The following is a 19,377-nucleotide window of genomic DNA, read 5'->3' on the forward strand; positions in this document are numbered from 1 at the left end:
TTCCTGAAGGGCATTCTGAAAAATTGAGGCTTATGTTGCATGTTTGTTTAAAAAGTTAAAAAACCTCACAAAACCACTTTTTTTTGTCTTCACTTGGTTGTACCTAATCATAATTCTCTAGCAAGAATAATGACTAGAGGGGTAGACAGCAAGAGTAGGTAGCATCTTTACTAACCTATCTGCCAAATGAACCACAAGCCTGTGTCTATCTTTCCCACCCTGGTCCTGAGAAATTGACAGATGCTGTGTAGGAGTGTGCACCTTTGTGTCCAACTATTTACTCTCTAAACCCTCTCTCAATATTAATAGAATTACCCTTTTCCTTAAAATGCCTAAAAATCATCTGGAAATGTCTTCATTTTGAATAATTTACTACTTTAATTTACTTTTATTTAACTTTTTAACTTGCCTCTTATCCTCCCTCTAAAACATTTTGCTCAGTGCTACCTTAATTTTCTTCTAACCTCTTTTTTGCCCAGTTAGCTTCTTTTTAAGTCAGTACAAACCAGCATATTTTTCACTGTTTGCCAAACCCTGGTAGTCAAAGATGAAAAACTCTGTCAAATCCACACACTCAAACAACCCCCCCAAACCCCTTGTCCCCCCAGCCCCCCTGCCTTCTCCCCTGGATGCACCAAGTGATGTCCCTCAGATGGAGGTGGGGCACAGGGGCAGGATGCCATTGTCTAACACATGCAAGCCTGCACATATTTGCAACTGCATCAAAAGAAAGGGCTGACTGTAATTTAAGTAACTTTCACATATGCAGCTCTATGGTAGGGAAGGACAAGAAGAAATTTTACAACATATTAGGTCAAAGTAAAACCATGAGGCATTTAATTAGCTTCAGTGCAGCTTGCTAGGTCACTGTCCCACTACCAAGAGCTCAATGTATTCCTCCCTGAGTGCTGCCCCTCACTCCACTTGTCACTTCAGCTGTGAGCCCAGGTGACGACCTTGTGATGGGACGACTTTCAGCCTCCTCCTACAGCTGGAATTTTTTGCTCTGACATCTGGAGATTTTAGGCCCTGTTCAGACTGGACAGCTGCTGTCAGTTGGGACAGTAAGGGCTCTTGGCCTCAACTGCATCTTCACAGCAAAAGAGTATGAAGAAGCAAAACTCACCCCCAGCCTATGAAAATCTTTCAATCCAGAATTTGAAAATCTTTGCCTGGTCAGCTCCACAGCTTCCCTGAAGCATGGTTTACATTTGCAGTTCACAGCTGTGGAACCACAGTCCAGTTGAAGTGCTCGGCTGTGGAAAGCTGTGTGAGAAAGCTGGGCAGTGAAGACATTGCAATAATGCAAAGATCTTGAAAGCCTCTCAATAATCTGGTCCTTTCTTCAAGCCAAGCACCACCATTCAGTCAATGTGAGAAGGGCAATGGGGCTACAGCAACCATCTCCCTGCTTGCCTCCCTCTTTCTCTGGAAGTGGGTGCATCCCTGTGGGACTGACTTGTAATATTCCCCACAGCTGGTGAAAAAGGTGTTTTTCAGTCTCATTTTTATTGTGAACTTCAACATCAGTGTATCCAGGCCAATGGTAAAAGAATTTGATGTCTCCTCCTCATAGATTTGTAATTTGGAGAGTTTTCCATATTACCTGAAAGAAGCCAATGTAGTTTGTCCACTGATTTTCTAGTTTGTCCACTAATTTTTTCTTTAGGCCTTTGGCTCTTAGGTGCCTTTTGTGGCAGCTACACAGCACAACTTATTAACAAAAGGTAAACTAAATTAACTGGATTTGATATGAGGTCACTCATTTGAATGAAAGACAGCCTACTTTTTTTCTTTTTTATAAAAAAAAAGAGCACTTACAAAGGTAAAAAAATCCGGGCAAAAAAATTAAAAAAAGTCTGAAAACATCATCTGAAAATGACAAAAATGTTACAATTTATCTCATGAATAAAGCAAATATAAAGACGGCAAAATACCAAATTCTAGAAACAGAGATTTTTCCTTTTATTTAACACTCATGGACTGAAAAATAATTCAGTCAGAAAAATAAAAAAATTATTTAAGCTTGCATTTTTCAGGAGAGAACTGCTGAGGGTTTTGCTGGCCACCCCACAGTTTAGCATACCTGGCATTTATCTATATTTTAATTTAATATTTTTTATTTACATAATAATTGTCACTTATGTAGTAATTGTAAGCTTTTTTTTGCTGTGCTTGGAAAACAAGATTTTTTTTAGAACTGCATTAAAAAGGGATGAGAATGCAGACTTATAAGAGAACAAGAGATATTGACAGTGAAAATGACAATATTACTAACTTTCCTTATTTAAAGAAATGATATTCTACTCTCATACTCTAATAAAAATATATTAACAGCTGAATTTTGCCTTTATGTATAAAAGAGCTCCAACAATTTCCCCTTTTTTTTTTTACTTATAGCACATAAACATTGCGCAACCAGTGGTAAATCAAAGAGGCATTGAGCAAGCAAGGGGATAAACAAGAAGACCTGAGTCCTAAAGTAAAAAAATCAAGAAATGGATATTCAAGTATGATGCTTTTACTTGTTGCTTATACTACATATTTGAACAATTTATCCCCACAAAAGAGTATCCAAGTTACAATCCTCATTCTTCCACAACTGAAAAAGTGCATTGAGAATAACCTTTCCACAGTTTGCTTTGAGAGTTACTTATTGCACAAGGGAAATGAAAAGTCCTCTCAGGGCTGGAGTGGCTGTTTAAATACTCCATGTAAAGCTGTAATGAATCTCTGTAGGAAAGCAAAATGTCAACAATAAAGAATGTGAGCTAAAGCCCCCTAATTTCTGAATTATTATGAGTAATAGAATAAATAAATACATCTCAAAGGGTTATACTTACCGGAACATCAACATATTTGGCAGCTGCTTTTACCTTTAGAAAATTAAGCACAAAACACACAGTAAGTACTTATTACTACAAATTGCACACAATTTCAGAATTATGCACAGAAAGAAGAACAGAACCTTTGAGAATCCAAACACTTACAGTGAATGAAACTAATGATGAGAAGAAAGTACCTTCATCGTATCTTGACAATTTAGACAGCACACCTTCTAACACTGAAACAACCTGGAGGAAAAGCACAGAGAAAAATCTAAATGAACAGTGTAAAAATTAAATACTTGGAATGAGAATGTGAATTTTTCTTTCTCACATTTGTCTTGATCAGCGAGGCAACATGAAGTGTAAATCTGATCCCTTTCTACACCTCACAAAGTGCTGAAATCAAGGATAACCTTCTTTCTGCAGCTTCACTTATTGATCAAACAGATGGAAACTGCTAAACCACTGCAGAAATAGAAACCCAACCCAGAGTTTCTCCTGAGGTGGGCCCGCTTCCAACACAACATTGCTGCCTCTAGAATGTGGTTGAATCTAGGAGTGTGTGTACCCAGCATGTATTTTGGGTAGAAATCATATGTTATTTTCTAGGAGCACAGTTTTAAAGATGATGGAGCACAATTGCTAAAGGTGGTGATTGCGATACCATGTTTCTTTTATTTTTGCTATTAAACAGAAAACCAGCTCTGATTTCAGCTGAAAGTGTAATGGCACTGGTTTTCTGTCAGCAGCATGAGTTGTTGAGCTGCTACTCCATGGGCAAGGAGATGGCAAGAAAATGTATGCCCAAAGTCTCTGGTATGATGTGATTTCTCTCCCCTGGATTTTCACCTGCTATTGTCCGAGTAGTGTGACTCCTCAGTAACAGGTATGAATAGCTGTTTTTGACAAAATTTTGTTCTGTCCAAAAAAAAAAAAAATCATATTAAATTGCATTAATGACAGCTTTAATGTTTAAGCTCTCCAAAATTTGCCTTAAAGCAAACAAATTCCCTTTTCACGTCCCTCTGTGATGTTATGTTGCTCAAATAATTCACAGTATATAACATAAAATATCTGTCAGCCATTGTATTCATGCACGTTTATTTTACACATATAAATTGCTTTCCAGTTTATATAAAGATTCTTTTAAAAGTCATCCCTTGCTCCCAAAACAGTCATTCCCACAACCAAGAGTATCATTTTATGAGTGTGAGGACAGAACAAAATTCCATCTGGCATGCTGTTAATGGGCCCTGTAACAGTGTCACAACAGTGTCACTTCCAGAGGAACTGAGATCATCACTTTACAATAAGACCTACTCTTAACAGTTCAAGGAGCAGGAGCAAGTGCAAACCTACATTTGTCATTTATCAATCTAACCTGTCATATTTACAGTGATTAATTAAGACACTGGTACATAGGTGCCAATCAAAGAATAAATCCACATCACAAGAGAGACTGGCAGTTGTTTCCTCACCCGCTCTATTAGACCAAATACCAGCTTTCTGCTTTGCAGTTGCATGCCTGTGAGAAGCTGCTGTTCATACTTTAACTCATTTTATCTGATTGACAAGGATTCTTTCTGCAGAAAAGTGTTCAACTTTATTGTGCAAAGGCTGGCTAAGGAAAAGGCTGATTTCATAAACAACGTGGTGTCCACAGTACCAGCACACAAATCCAATACAAGTGGGACACAAAATAACAGAGAGCAAAACATTGCAGCATCTAGGATGTCTGCTTAAACAAAAGGCTTAGTTATGCAGCTGGAAACGTTTTCTGAGATGTCAGTGTACAGACCTGTGAAACTGTAAAAGCATTTCTGCACATACCTCACTTTCTATGAATTGGTTACCCTGAGACACACTGTGATTTGCTTCACGGTTTTGTGCTATTCCTGTGAATTCTTGAATGCTTTAGACTGCTGTGTCTTGTGTAAAAACTGCCCAGTACAGTTCTTAACAGGTAAAACCTCACTGAAGGAAAAGTATTATTTTCAGTTTCATAAGTGACTTGTGGCTAAAAACAGTGATTGAAACATTTATTCCACTGAGACACAAAGGAGGTAATAAAGAGGTAAAGGCTGGAAAATAGTGAAAATATATTAGATGCAAAAGATGAATGCATATGGTTTATCACGCACACTGATGTGCATTTTTTCTGGCTAAAACCAAGAGCTAAATCTCAACCATCCTTTGTACCCTCAGAAGCTTTCTGCCTTGAACCAGAAGCAATCAGCACGTCACTGGTATTTCACATCTCAAGTGAGGAGACACTGGTTAAGCTTCCAGTGATCAGCCAATGACACGAAATGTTTGCCTCCTGTTTTGAGATTTCAGCCTCTAGTATTACTGTGGTAACAAATAATGCAAATCCCTCTGTATCGACAGCAGTTGTCTCTAGAATTTCTTACACATACATCCAGAAGGAATATGACTATATTCCTCCTTTTTTATAATCTCAGATATTAAGGAAAAAAAAATCAAAAAGTTTAACCTTTAATAGCATGATTTTTTCTGATCAAATTTCCCTTTCTTCCTCTTCCTTTTAAGTAACACTAAAACCATAAACTGGAAGATTACTTGGGAGCTATGATAGGCAACATGTAAAACTTGAAACTGTTAAATTGAACTGCTTATAATTATGTTTACAACAAAATTTCACTTTAGACCAAAAATGTGTGGCTTCTACACAGTGATTAATAAGGGGACACATTTATTTTAAACTTCCATAATGATTCTACAAAGCCTTCCTCTTCAAGTAGGTGTCAATCCAAAAAGCAGATTCCCATCCCCCCTCAGCAAGCTGTGACAAGCAAAAATAAAAGCATGGTGAAAATGTGACTAGAGTCTCACTTTTTGTCACTAACTTCCAAATTGTGAATATATGGCTTATTTATCCTACTTTGAAAATCAGATATTTCTGGGTAGTTTGCAATGTATAGATAACAAAAAGCCTTATAAAATCTTTCTTTTCTGTCATTATTTGCTGTTTTCTTCAAACTATTTGGGATGGAAACTTTTTTTAATATCAATCACTTAAAAATTTACTGGAATAGAGGTGCTACAGAAAGACAAGACATTGTTTAATTTTTCTTCACTTATTCTCCACTCCTTATATCATGTCAAAACACATTTTATTTTTAAATATAAAATCCTAAAGACTCAATTTCAAGAAACAACAACTTATAAACTATTTTTAATTAAATGCTTTATGGACCAAAGTCTCATTAAAAAGTTAAACTGAAACTCTGGATATTGTCCAGTTCCAAACACAAAATTTAAATACTAAATGATAGGATGAAAGTTCTCATGTAAGAAATTCAACAAAAAATAACACATGGCATTATGTAAGAAAATATTGACAAAATTTAGTCCTACCAGTTCTACTAGCTTCTAGCAATTCCTATCTACAGCAGAAACACAGAAGAAAAATTTATTTCAGTGGCAGGCTGCACAGAAATTATTCACTCAATAGTTATAAAATTTAATTTTGTAAATTCAGTATTAGTTGCACAGATAGTATTTACAAATCATGTTGTCCCCTAAAATTTTCCTGCGTAGAGAAAAACTGTGTGATATTTGAATACATCTCCAAAGTTCAACCATTTTCTGCTGTATTATAAATGAAAATGGAAATAGCTTTACCTTTGAAACAAGAAGTGAAATAATTTCTTTAACAGTTTCGTCAACCAAGTCATCTATTTTTGAATGGTATTGTTGCTGTAATTCAAAAAGATAAAAAAGCATTAGCATGTATATGAACACACACTTTTGTCATAAGTCATAAATGTGCAAAGCTGATAACCCTGCCAGATCAGATTTACCTAAAATTATCATTTTGAACATCAGAAGAACAAACCCTTGAAAATGATCCACCCAATCAACAGTTTCTTACATTCTGTGTTGAAAATTTTCCCATGTACACTGTTGAGTTAAGCAGCTAATGGGGTTATTATTTAGATGAATTGAGTTCTTATACTTATTCAGGCAAAGGAATGTGAAGGATAGTTTTTGTCTTCTCCTCTATAATTAAGGTGGCCATGTATTTTTTTCTAAAGAGTTGGTTTAGCTGGAGAAGCGAAAAGACTAGAATAAGATTTAATTAATACAGCATTTCATGTCTGACAACTCTCATTCATAAGTTATTTTAAATGTCCTCTAGAAATAAAATGAGCTCCAATTGTTCATCCTGAAAGAGCCTTTCTGTTACCACAGTGAGCTTCAGTTTATACAAATCTTACAATATGCTCAAGCAAGGGCAAAATTAAAATTTCATCAACAAAGCAGAATAGATGGTAACAAATTAATAGGCCATAGAAGCATAATAAAACAGACTTCATTCTCCATAGACTTTTTCTTTTGATTTTTCATAAAGAAGGTGCCTTTAAGTAAATGCTTTTAAAATAAATCCGAAAGACTTTTTAGATAATCCTACCGAGCTCCCTTCTGAAATTAACGAGAACTAGGGATCCCATTCTGTCAAGGAGGCACATCAATTTAAACAGTAATTCCTCCTTTAGAAACATTTATCTGACAGCAAAGATTGTCCCCAATAGCCACTTCACAGAAAATGTGACTTGTAAAGACTAACCCTATCTTCCTAGTTCAAGGCTACTTGGAACAGCTAACAGCATAATGCTTCGAGTAAAAGTACTGAGGTCAGTGTAAACATCAGCCTAACTTAGCAGCTGCCAGCTGAATAGTTTTCAGAGTTCTAAGTTTTTAATGACATTTTTCATCTGTTTCAGAGTTGCCATACAGATCAAAACATTAATTCTGATCTGGTGAATATTTTTAGGAATGATTTTCTCAAAAGCACAGATATTGAAGTTGTGTTAAATTAAGAGAGAATAAAACTATGAGATGTGTTTGCCCACATACATGTGTCTGCTACAGGTACTAACACCAAACGTCAATTTTTGCTTCTAATTTCTTTTCATGTTTAAGAACACTTGAAAAATGTAAATACACAACTCAGACAAACAGCTGAGGTCACACTGGAACAGTAAAAGAGCATATTAGAAATACATCAGAGAACTTTCAACATTTTCATATATTTATTACATTCCAACCATATTAATGTCTTGACCAATAAAATACTGTCTTGATCTGCTAAGGGGTCTAATCACCCCAAACAGTGTGTAATGTCTGTTCCTTACAAGCCTTCAGAAGGCGAAGCTTTCTTACTCTCTGGAAGCCGTGAAGAATTACTCTCCCACTGATGAATGTCAAAACTATATATATTCCTGTGATCCATAAAAAAATCAGTTTTCCCTCCCAGAAAGTCTCTGCAACTTTATCTCCACAGTACATTAAATTAATGGATTTATATATGTAAGATCAGTTCCTTTTTTTTTTTTTTTTGGTGAGTTTTTTTCCCTTGTGTTTTTTTCTTCTTTCTTTTCTTTTTTCTTATTCTTTTTTTCTCACCAGAAAGCAAATATAATTTTGCAGAAATGGCATATAAACAGTAACTTCACTTCTGAACAAGGCAAAAAGAAGAACTGAATCAAGCGTTTAAAAAACCACAAGGTTCCAAAACCATGATATTTCTTTAGAAATAATTTTTAATTACATTAATCTGATTTTTTTCATTATTTATTTTGAAAACCATGAGATCATAAATACTCTAACCCACTCCTCTTCAGTGCTGTTTTCCACTAAAACAGTCACCCCCAGCAAAACAAAACTTCAGATCCTTGGGGAAGATGATTTGACTCTGGGATTTATGAAGATGGCTGAACTTTGGCTCCTAGTGGACTGGCTGACAGTGCAGGAGGCATAGCCCAGAGCAGGCAAGAGGAATGGCACATCCTGGAGAAGGGGGCTATGCCATTGTCTGCAGGGCATTACAGAGGTACTGGCATTGCCTGTCCCCAGAGCAGCCCGTGCTCGTGGCTGTTTGCAGGCTACTGCTCACACGGGAAGGCTGAAATGGCAGCATCAGCTGGGAGCAAGAGCTGACAGCTGTGGGTTACTTCTGATGAGCCTCACTGAGAGATGAAAGAACCCAAAACTTTGTGACCTGGTAAGGCAGGACACCGAGTCTGAAAAGCAGAAAAGTGAAGACCTCATCTGGAATCCCCTGAAGGATGAACAAGGAAAGAACTGAGAAACTGATGATCAGTCTGTTGCACAGTCAGATTCTGAAGGAATTCTAAAGGCCGAGTTAACAAATTAACATGAAAAGCAACATTACCATTTAAAATAAAAAGTGTCTGTTAATATTCAATGAAAAAATGCAAATTAAAACCAATGAAAAGACACTTACCCATTGACTAGCAAACTGGTTCATGTCACGGAGAACCAAAAGGAAAAATAAAGATGACAGGGTGGAACAGGAAAATGATGAATGTCTCATTGAATTAGGAAAAAAAAAGACAATTACATCGAATATGCTCACTTGAAAAGATCAATCAATGAAATGAAGAACACAGTATAGAAATGCAAAAATCAACTGAAAAACATAAGTGCAAACAGTGTAATTGTGAAAGTGCCTAAAGCAGACATACATTTTTTGTTGCCAAATTCTGAAAAATGTTTTTACTGTCTCTTCAAAACCAAATCAAACAAATTACAAACCAAATTACATGCTAATGCATTAGCACAGAAAGAACTGGTGGTCTCACCAATCTACATAACATACTCTTTTCATTTCACAGATTAATCCTGCTGAGAGTGACAACGTGGGAGTGACGGAAGTCAGAGAAGTTTACATTTCCTTCAAAAGCACATCAGTGCTCCACTGTGGAGTACCTACAGTCCTGGCAGCAGACTACTGCCAAAACGGTCCCTGTCCCTGGAGACCAAATAAAAAAACCCCACTAAATTGCCTCATTATTTATTTATTTTCAGCATATTTCTAGGCATGAATACTGGGTCTATAATCAATTTAAAACCAAACCTTACTAAACTAAAACCTGCCTGCAAAGGACAATATTTTGGCTCTATTTTACAATTACAAAGGAGTCCTGAAGTGGGCTCTTTTTCTGTTGCAGCCCGAGGGAAATTCCTGGAGGGGCTGTGAGTCAAGAAATCTTCTGAATGTTCAACAGACTCACAGGTCAAAGCAAACAAATTACAGAAGCACTCTGTGTGCTCTCTGGTGGAAGATGAGGGGTTGTGTCTTTGCATGATGCTGCTAGGATCAGCTGATGCACACTTCTGTACCAACTGAGCTATGCGATGCATCTCAGTTAGTTTGAAATTAATCTAAGGACAGTCTGCAGTGTGAGATGTTTCAGATCAGCCAAACACAGGAATTAAACATACAAAGTTCCACTTACCTCTTGCCCCCCATCCAGTATGCAGAGTTTAGCTGTCTGTTTCTTGGCGTCAACTAAGACGTTAAACATTGTGCACAGGTAAGAAGGTATACGCAGGTCTGTTGATTTGTTTGTCTTTTGCAGCTTCAGTTCAAATGCAATTCTCGTTCTGTTTATTAAAACACAATTTGTAATATGAGTATCTCTGATAGCTCTGAACGACCACAGTAAACATGTAAAAATCCTACTGCACGTGTTGGCTTTAAAATATACACATGCATGAGAACATTTTAGAATTAAAATTCTGTGAATTTGGAATATCAAATTTTCCATAAACAATTGTACTGATGGTAAACTCAAGGTTCTGTATTTCTTTAGTGAATTCAGTTGAACAATAAAAGTATTGTCTTTTTGCTTTCTAGGTAACAATATGTTTCCTTGTGTTTAACATAAACCAATGAAAATACACCTTATTTTCCAGATTTTCTATGCTAAAATGCAGTTTATTGTATAAAAGGCTTGCTTCTAAGAAATGTAATGAGAAATTCCTCTTCTAGCTTTCACAGAAAGAGAATTTTAATAAAGAAAATACTAATATTTATATTGAAAATTACAACATTTTAGGAGATGCATAATATAAAATCCCTCTTTTCTTCTTAAAACAGTGTAAATAAGAAGCAATGTCACTGAAATGAACTGTAATTCAACATACCTAAAGATAAAATGTTTTATATTCACCCTTATTTTTAAATGTGGGTATCAGAAATTGACACAATATTTTTAGAAGATGGGAACAGAAGAATCCTATTCCCATTTAAGTTTTTTTTAAGATCATATTAATATCACAAGAAGAGTTATAATAGAAGAATTCCACCATTTTTTTCTGTGTTGCTACTGTAATCTTTATTACCTGAAATACAGTGTCTTTGACCACACAAAAACATAATTAGTGTATGAAGACTGGTATGTTATGAATTAAGTCTAAAATATTAATATATCTTATAGCCCTGTTGATAAGTCAGTAAAGGTTTTTTTTTCTTTTTCCAGCTCAAAATCAAAATAATCCATGTATTAGTAGCACTGAATCTCTTTGCTACTCTATGTTTTTTTAGACTACGATTATATTAATAGTGTTGCAGTCCTTTAAGATTTCACCATTTTTTCAAGATTTCTCAGATAACTTTTATGGACTGGGCTTCTGTGCCAAATTCATTAGAATGGATGGATTGCTTTAATTTTAGTGTTTCCTACCTTTATTTGCTAGAGCTTTAACTTTTATTCCATTCCCTGTATCATTGCCCTTTCATAATAAGGTAGAAAAGTTCTTTTAAATGTTTCTGGTTTTTTAATAATGACTTCATCACTCCAGCTCTAGGAACAGGCTCATATCCTTAGCCTGAGGTTCTACTTTTTCCTACTGTGTTTAGAGAAAATAATGCAATACTATGTCATCTGTAAAGATTCTCTGCTTGTTTAGCCTTTCTTGTCAATATTGTACATTTCATTATTAACACAAATTATCTACAAAATTTATTTTCCCCATTCTATTATTTTTTAAAGAAACCTGTATTTTTCTATGTCCAGATTAAGCTTTCTGAAGCACCTAATTACACATCTCTGTAAATTTTCTAGACATATAGATATTTCTTCTAAACTCAGTGATATCTACTGAAAGATATGGCAGAGGTCTTTTCAGATGACCTATAATCAATTTAAAAGTATATGCCAATAATGCTAAGATACAGCTCAAGGAAAAACAGCACTACATTTTCTGTAATTTTCAGACTTTTAGCACTATAAAACTTAGTTTCAGTTGGATGACTACCAGCCAGCCTTCTTTCGTTTGTTATATAAATGCAGAAATATTGTACACTGTATGTTTGTAATATATTTCTTAGAGACAGTACTCTAAAATTGATTAATTAAATGGTGCTATTAACTGAACATGAAGAATAATGTATTAAAGGGAGAGGGAAATGTGCAAAAATATTTCTTCTAGCAGAATTTTGAGTTCTGTTACTATTTGCCACTAATATGGAATAGAAAAAAAATCAGACTTGTTTTATTCACTTCCAAGGGGCTATTCACAACAGATAGAGAAATTCTCCTTGGTATTTCCTGGATGTTGCCAAATTGCTGATTGCCAGATACTGGAAATAAACAGAAGTCATGTTCTCTTTCGAACTTCCCTGATTCTGGTACAGATACACCTCTGCAAGCCAGCATGAGCCCTCCTGTGTTAATTTTCAAATCTCTCCCAATTTTTAAGTGATCATTTCAACTGTACCTTTTAACACAGGCTTCTATCATGTCAGTGGCCATGAGTTTGAGTCTCTGCTCTAAGTGGTGGGCAAATTCTGGTTCTGGCCAGTGAAGATCAAAAACAAACATCTGCAGAGCATCCAGTTTCCAGAAAAGATCTTCTGATGTAGCTGATCCATTGCTATAAGAAACAAAACAAAACAAAACCCCCAAAAAAACAGAAGATAAATGTATGGATGTCTATCCCAGTTGCCAAATAAGGTAATAAGATTTCCTTATCACATCATCTTCCTCCTTCGTTTCCCTGTATCTTTTATCACAATAGCTTTTTATTTAAAAAACATGAAAATGGTAGTGGGAAACTTAAAATATATCCCCTTAAGGTGAAAAAAGTGAGTGATTTCTCATTTGTTAGCTGAGAAATATGGCTGGATAGGGAGGTAGATGGGATGTTGGGGAGCATGGAAAATGAAATAGCTCAAGTTTCAGATCAAGATAGGAAAAATACAGGGTACAGGAATAATATGGATATTTTCAATATAGTGAAGATTTTGTGCATTTATGTTCTTGCCTTCATAACTCTGGTAGGTAAGTCTACCAAAGAAATGATGATGGTAGTAGTAATATTGTAAAAGACATAACCAGAAAAATAGCCCCTTGATAAATGCTCATGAATTCTAACTGAGGAAATATCATCACATCTGGGTAAGGAAAAAAAAAGAGAAGAGAAGCTATTTAACAAAATTTGTGTACAAAGAAAACCAGCAGATTAATATTGCTCTATGCCATCTCAGCTCGCCCATAATGTTTTAAAGTTCTTCCACCCTGATTTGATTGCAAAATTTAAATACAATCGCTTGTGATAAAATGCAACAACTTAAACAAAGCAGTAAGTCCATTTACACTTCCACTGTCAATACAGATAAATTACATTTTCAGGATGTGCTGTATTGCAATGCCTGTGTTACCATTTAAGATTAGAGGATACTATGCAACATTGAATTCCAGGATGTGAGTGACACAAGCAACCAAAACTCAGCCTGACAGTCCCAATCCAGATCCCAACAGTTTAAATACATCTCCACTATCATTTTGTTTCTTCTGCCTTCTGACTAAGGAAGAGAATTATCGAAGCGTTAAGTGACCCCAGCTCTCACGGAGGGAATCAGCGAGCACTGATTGTGCTCAGGACAGAGCAGGGTCAGATTCAGAATGAAACAACCAGGAAGGACCTCTAACATCTGCCCACCTAAGGCCCCCCTCAGCCAGTGGCACCACCACTGTGTTGCACGGGGGCAGCGGGCAGGGAGGTGAATCCCAGCCCAGCTCACCTTCAGGGCCCTGAAGTGCAGCAGGGATGCAGCAGGAGCACTGCTTCAGTCTCACACCTGCATCCATCACCTTCCAGCCACATCCACGTGCCCCTTGCCCCTCTGCTACCACAGCCAGCCCTGTCACCTGCAATGCTGCCTCAGTGCCCAGCGCAGCCCAGCAGTGACAAGCTGGCAGTGACAAGCAGGGGCTCCTGCCTAAGGGAAATGCTGCCTCTGAGCAACCAGCTCTGCTTTTAATGGTGCAGGTTTGATTCCATCATGGTGCATAGCAGGATATTCCACAGTCCCAACACACTTTTTAGTTTAGGCTCTTTCGATGGTATGCATATTTTTCCCACTTGTGTTACACAGTAACTGTTAATTTTGCATTGTATGGTGGTCCTGAAAGAAAACAGCAGAAACAGCAGAAAGGCCCATGGGACTTGCTAAGGTTACAACTTGAACAGGGCTTCTCCCTGCTGAGGGACCACTTTCATACATCACTAAGTTTAATTAAGGGACAGAAAGAAAAACAACCAAAGCTTCTGGAAAATTTATAATCCCATTAGACTGTTTTTTAAGTTATATGACAAGCAAATATTGAAGATACCATTGCATCTGCTGTGTACACTGGCAGTGAGTGAAGCTGTAGATGCTTTGTTTAGATCTTACCGGATTCAAAAGTGACTAAATCAAGTTTTGAGATTATTGGGATAAAAGAAAAGAAAATATATGGGGACAGAAATGGGATAATCTCAATATTTATAAAACTGTTGATAAAAGCACGTATTTTCTAGAAAACAAATCAAACTTTCTCAAGAAACAAAACGAATCATTTCCATCATCAGATCATAAAAATTAACCATTTTTTATTCTCCTATAGTTGTTTCTTTTTCACCTGATGGAATTCCAAAGAAAATTCTTTAGTACTCAGGAGGACTAATAAATTCATAATAACATAAACATATTCCTATGCACATTTACTACTTTGTTTACTACTACATTGTAGTAGCCACTTAATTTTGTTTAATTAGGCTACCAAATAAAATTTCACAATTATAATAAATGTAATAACAGGCACAGGTTCATGAAAGAATTCTGTGAGAAACACTAGTTCATTTGTTTTCTTTCCATTTAATTTTGAGTTTTCATCCTTCAATTTTTTATTCAGCATTGTCCAATGACATTTGAATTTGACTAACATCCTGTACTAATAAGATGAAGAGAGAAAATAAAGTGCTACAACAGAAATTGTTCCTGGTTCACACATCCTAACACAAATGTCTGATTTGTTTGCTAAATGCTGCAATAGAAGAGCTAAACTCAGACTTTACATCTTCCTGGCACAGGAGTAATTCCAGCATTCAAATCAAGACTGAATCTGTATCCATAATTTTGAGAACCTTTTTTTTTTTTTTTTTTTTTTTTTTGTGAAGGGACAGGACACATTCTTGACTATTGAAAAGTTTTTATTTGAATGTGCATGGTAAAGCTACTTCAGTCTAAAGAAAGGAATAATATTGCTCTACCAGGAAACTGAACTGACATTCTTTCTTTAAAAATTATAATAGTTATCCATAGTTTTAAAATTAAGCACAAATTCTACTGCTTTGCTGGCCAAAACTTAACCTTTCAGGCACTGTCTAGCTGTCCATTCTTGTTAGTCAGCTCATGGCAGAAAGAGAAGATTGCCAGGGATTAAAAGAGGCAAATATTATGCACATCCTGTCATATTCAAATTTATTTCAATGAGAATTTAACTTTGCAATTGGTCACACTTTGACTGGGAGAGCAAACCAGGTATCTCCAGAGGTGCCTTTTAAATTATTTTAAGGCTTTGTGCCTTGCATCATACTGAACACAGCGCAAAAATAAGATCCAAGACATAATGTTTCTCCAAGAACCTGCAGCATATCAGATCTAGGAATTGCATGCAGCCTTAATTCACTTATCCACTGACAGCTGAAAGAGGCAGCTTCCCACTGGGCTTGCCAGGTACCTAAGCAGTAGCAATTAGTCAAACAGTACACTAATAAAGTACACTGGTTGCAAGATACTCCCACACATGACTCCAGAGTAGATGTAGAATGAATAATTTTTTGCTACATATGAAACTCCACAGGGTGGCTTGGGATATGAAAATGTAAGTATTAAATATCTAAGAATCTTATCAATCAACCCAAAGATTCAAAAGCAGCTGGTTTCATTTCTTCTATAATCTACCAAAGACAAGGATGGTCATTTTACCAATTACTGCAATTTTTTTTTAAGGTTACTGCTGAGATATTACCCACTAGGGTTTTGTGAGGACCATTTAGAAAATATGGCACAAGCACTACATCCATTGTGAGCCCTCAGCTTGTGAACTCCAGCTTCTCATTCTTTATGCTGCCTCAAAATACATGTTCAGGGCTCAGAAAGTCAATTGAGAATTTCTTCAACAGAACAGGATTTTCAATAATTTCAGTGTCAGTTGCACTCAGCCCCATCTCCCTACTTTTCACCAGCAGATGAGGCAGAAAGATGGAGCAGAACCTTTGCAAGCATCAGTTACTGCAAAGTCCCTCAAAGACATTGGGGACAGAGCTACCCCATGACTTCTCTTAGCTCAAGACTGAGGCAACCTAAGGATCAAGCAACCAAAACAAGTTTCTTGAGTCTTCTTTCTTACTGCACATTAATATTTTTGAAAGGAAATAAATTTGCCCCACAATATAAATTTGTCTTTCAGAACGCTCGATAGGACCTAGCTATTCAAATCTCCTTATTCCACAGAGAGCAGACCAGCCAGATTTCCCCATGCCATCAGTCCAAGGGCTGTAATTCTAAATGCCCATCCTTAGCAATGCAGGCCATGGCCTCCTACCACTTTACTGGAGGTAAACTCTGTGACAGGAACGTGTGTGGCACTGCAGACACAGCCCCTCAGAACAGAGATGGCTCCTGACTCCCTCAGCACTCACAAGCACACAGAGAGCTCCAGCACAGGAGCTCAGACATATTCTGACCAACTCCCTCTACATCACTACTGGAGCACTGTGACTGCCCCAGCCTTGTCTCTCTCACCACTCATTACAGCTGAGGATCAGCAGGAAGAATACAGATGACACATTTCCTTTGATGTTGCTTCTTCTGGATGGAAGACAGGACAGGACTATTCTCCTACAAGCATATATCTTATTCCAGGTTTCCCCAGCCTTGCATTTTCCTGAAGCTGATGTTTTAGACTGGCAGCAGATAGCGACAGACAACCTCAGGTGTGTATCTACAATATTTCTGGTTAGTGACACTATGTTATGTCTGCACTGAAAAGAATAATCTATAAATTAAACCATAAACAATTAAAATCACCCACATATCTAACTTAAAACTCAGGTCCAGTAGAGGCAAAAAAATTTAAAATATGAAGAGCCATTTAAAATAGTATATTTGAATGAATTAATAAGTAAGGAAACTCCTCACTGTGGCTGATTGAAAGCTTTTACAGAACATTCAAACATTTTTGCACTTTAAGATTATCTTCAGCCAAATGAAAGAGGAATTCACAGAGCTCTGCATGTCTAGCCAATGTGTCCTCTGAGTTATCTTCTCCAGAGACCAATCAAGAAACAGACTATAACTCATAACAATTTCCCCTTTTCCAATGCCAAAATAGAAGTGGAAAAAAGGTAATGATCTTTCTAAATGTGGTTATAAGTGGCATATATTTATTGCTCCAAAACAAATGATCAAGGACAAAAAAGGAAACAATTAATTAAAAAATATAAACAAACTTTGCTAGTAATGTTAAAGAGAATTGTAGCAACTTTGAAGTGAAAATAGGGAAAATCTATTTTCATCAATAAAGTACACAAATGGATGTCCAACTGTGAATATATTTTCACTTCTTTCTCTTCAGCAAAATTCTTAGGTAGGCACATAATAGCTCTATTGAATATGAATATACTTAAACATGAGCTTGAGAGCATGGACACAAACATTAGTAAAGTTTGGAGAATAATAAATCTTTCTATTACATATAAAAGAGACACAGGACTTCAGCAAACCTTTAACACAGTTGGCTCACAGACTACCCATTCTCATTCTTTTTGACTCTAGAGTCTTCATTGTGTAATTCAAATTGATAATGATTAATTGGCCAAAATCACTTTCAAAGAGAAAGAAGAAATTCCTGCAGAACACTGTGATATACATAGTCATCTTCTTGCCAAACCATCAGTTTTGTGGCCAGGAGGAGGGAGCACAGTGAACTGGGAAAGAAAGACTTGGGGGAGGCAGCGGAGAGGAGTCCACCTGCATTCCTGAATTAGATGACTCTGCTGACTGTATGTATAATTCAGTGTACCCCTCTAGTCCATCTAAGTTGGGGTGTTCATCACATTGAAAGGGAAAACTGTCAGGAAGCTCTGGGTTGTGCTTAGTAGGTATTGGAGCAAAGTATTGGGTTACTCCTTGTTGAAGAGCTTAACTAGTAAGTGTGTTTGTTCTTCCTGAAAAAGATGGGATGGGAGAAGAGGGACAAAACAAAACCCTCATCCTTTATATTACATAATAGGGAAACTGACCCACTTCCTCTGCCAGAAATTGAGCCACCATTACCAGGAGGAAAAAGGAAACTCCTCAGTGTGGGAGGAGGGACAAGTGACTTGCAGTGCTTTTTGTTTTTTTTTTTTTTTTACCCAAATACACAACCATTCTGAGAATTTACTTGGCTTCAGTAGAATTAGGACAGGCTGATTCTTAAAATACTGCCTGGATACCAAAGTATTAGGTACCAAAGGTAACTTAATGCTGCCTGCAATCGAGACTGTCAAATCATACACATCTTATAAATATATCCTCACATATCTATGTTTTGGGGAAAGCATATGAAGAGGTGCCTCCATCAGAGCCAGCACCATGACAGATCTCTTCTAGAATGCTGTGTGGGGTGGCTGAAAGGGGATGATGGCCTTACAAAGGTCACAACCCCAGTAAGAGACACTGCACACCCCACTTCTCTCGAAAAGCAGCAGAATGATAGCTACTTCTGGCAAGTGTTTACAGCATGTCAACCTCACTGCTCACCAAAGGCTATGAAAACCTCACTGGTTGGTTTAGAATTTTATTTGTGTGTCATGTATACCATGAAACTAAATACAAGAACATATGCAAGAGGGATGAGCCCATGGCTGTATTTCACTATGCTTGCATATGTTTTGACAACAGCGTCTAGATATATTGCTGCACAAACTCCCTCATTTAGGAAAGATCTACCACTATAATCTTCCAACCAGAATCTGTATTCATTATAAATTCAGTATTCAAAATACATGAAATTTCATCTATCCAATTTATTTTTACTGGATGGGGCTGCTAGAAAGCAGATTACAAGAGCACATCCAAGATTAGAAACTCTCAACTCTGAAAGCTATTCTTTAAAAAAAAGTGACCTTTGAAAACCTGGGGATAACAGAAAGGAATTTGAGTTCCAGAAGGCCAATTAGTTTGTATTCAAAGCTGAAATGACTTGCATAAGCACATCAGGAGAAACCTAGCATTACTATAGTAAACACAAAAGGTACCAAAGCCAAGGATTAAGAGGAATTCTGTCACTTTTTAGGGGAATTAACAGCAGAACAACAATGATAATAATCCTTTTTTTACAAGGAGTCACATGAAAAAGACAAGGGATAATGGGTTCAAGTTACTTCTGGGGAGTTTCTGATT

General features: G+C 36.6%; 1 protein-coding gene across 10 annotated transcripts in view; it reads right to left on the reverse strand.

The window, feature by feature from the left end:
• The window catches only part of LOC132327725 (calcium-dependent secretion activator 2), a 296,530-nt gene that overhangs the window by 41,018 nt on the left and 236,135 nt on the right, over positions 1–19,377 (reverse strand). For 6 of the 10 annotated variants that reach the window (XM_059847193.1, XM_059847195.1, XM_059847199.1 and 3 more), the window contains 6 exons: positions 12,381–12,536; positions 10,115–10,262; positions 9,100–9,114; positions 6,474–6,548; positions 2,991–3,074; positions 2,844–2,876 (listed from right to left, as the gene is read on the reverse strand). In XM_059847193.1, the coding sequence (XP_059703176.1) occupies positions 2,844–2,876; positions 2,991–3,074; positions 6,474–6,548; positions 9,100–9,114; positions 10,115–10,262; positions 12,381–12,536 (511 nt within the window). Of the gene's footprint in view, positions 1–2,843; positions 2,877–2,990; positions 3,075–6,473; positions 6,549–9,099; positions 9,185–10,114; positions 10,263–12,380; positions 12,537–19,377 lie in introns of those variants that run through there. The other 4 variants (XM_059847194.1, XM_059847201.1, XM_059847198.1 and 1 more) reach the window with 2 other exon arrangements.

Source organism: Haemorhous mexicanus, chromosome 5 (genome assembly GCF_027477595.1).
Source record: "Haemorhous mexicanus isolate bHaeMex1 chromosome 5, bHaeMex1.pri, whole genome shotgun sequence".
Taxonomy (NCBI): domain Eukaryota; kingdom Metazoa; phylum Chordata; class Aves; order Passeriformes; family Fringillidae; genus Haemorhous; species Haemorhous mexicanus.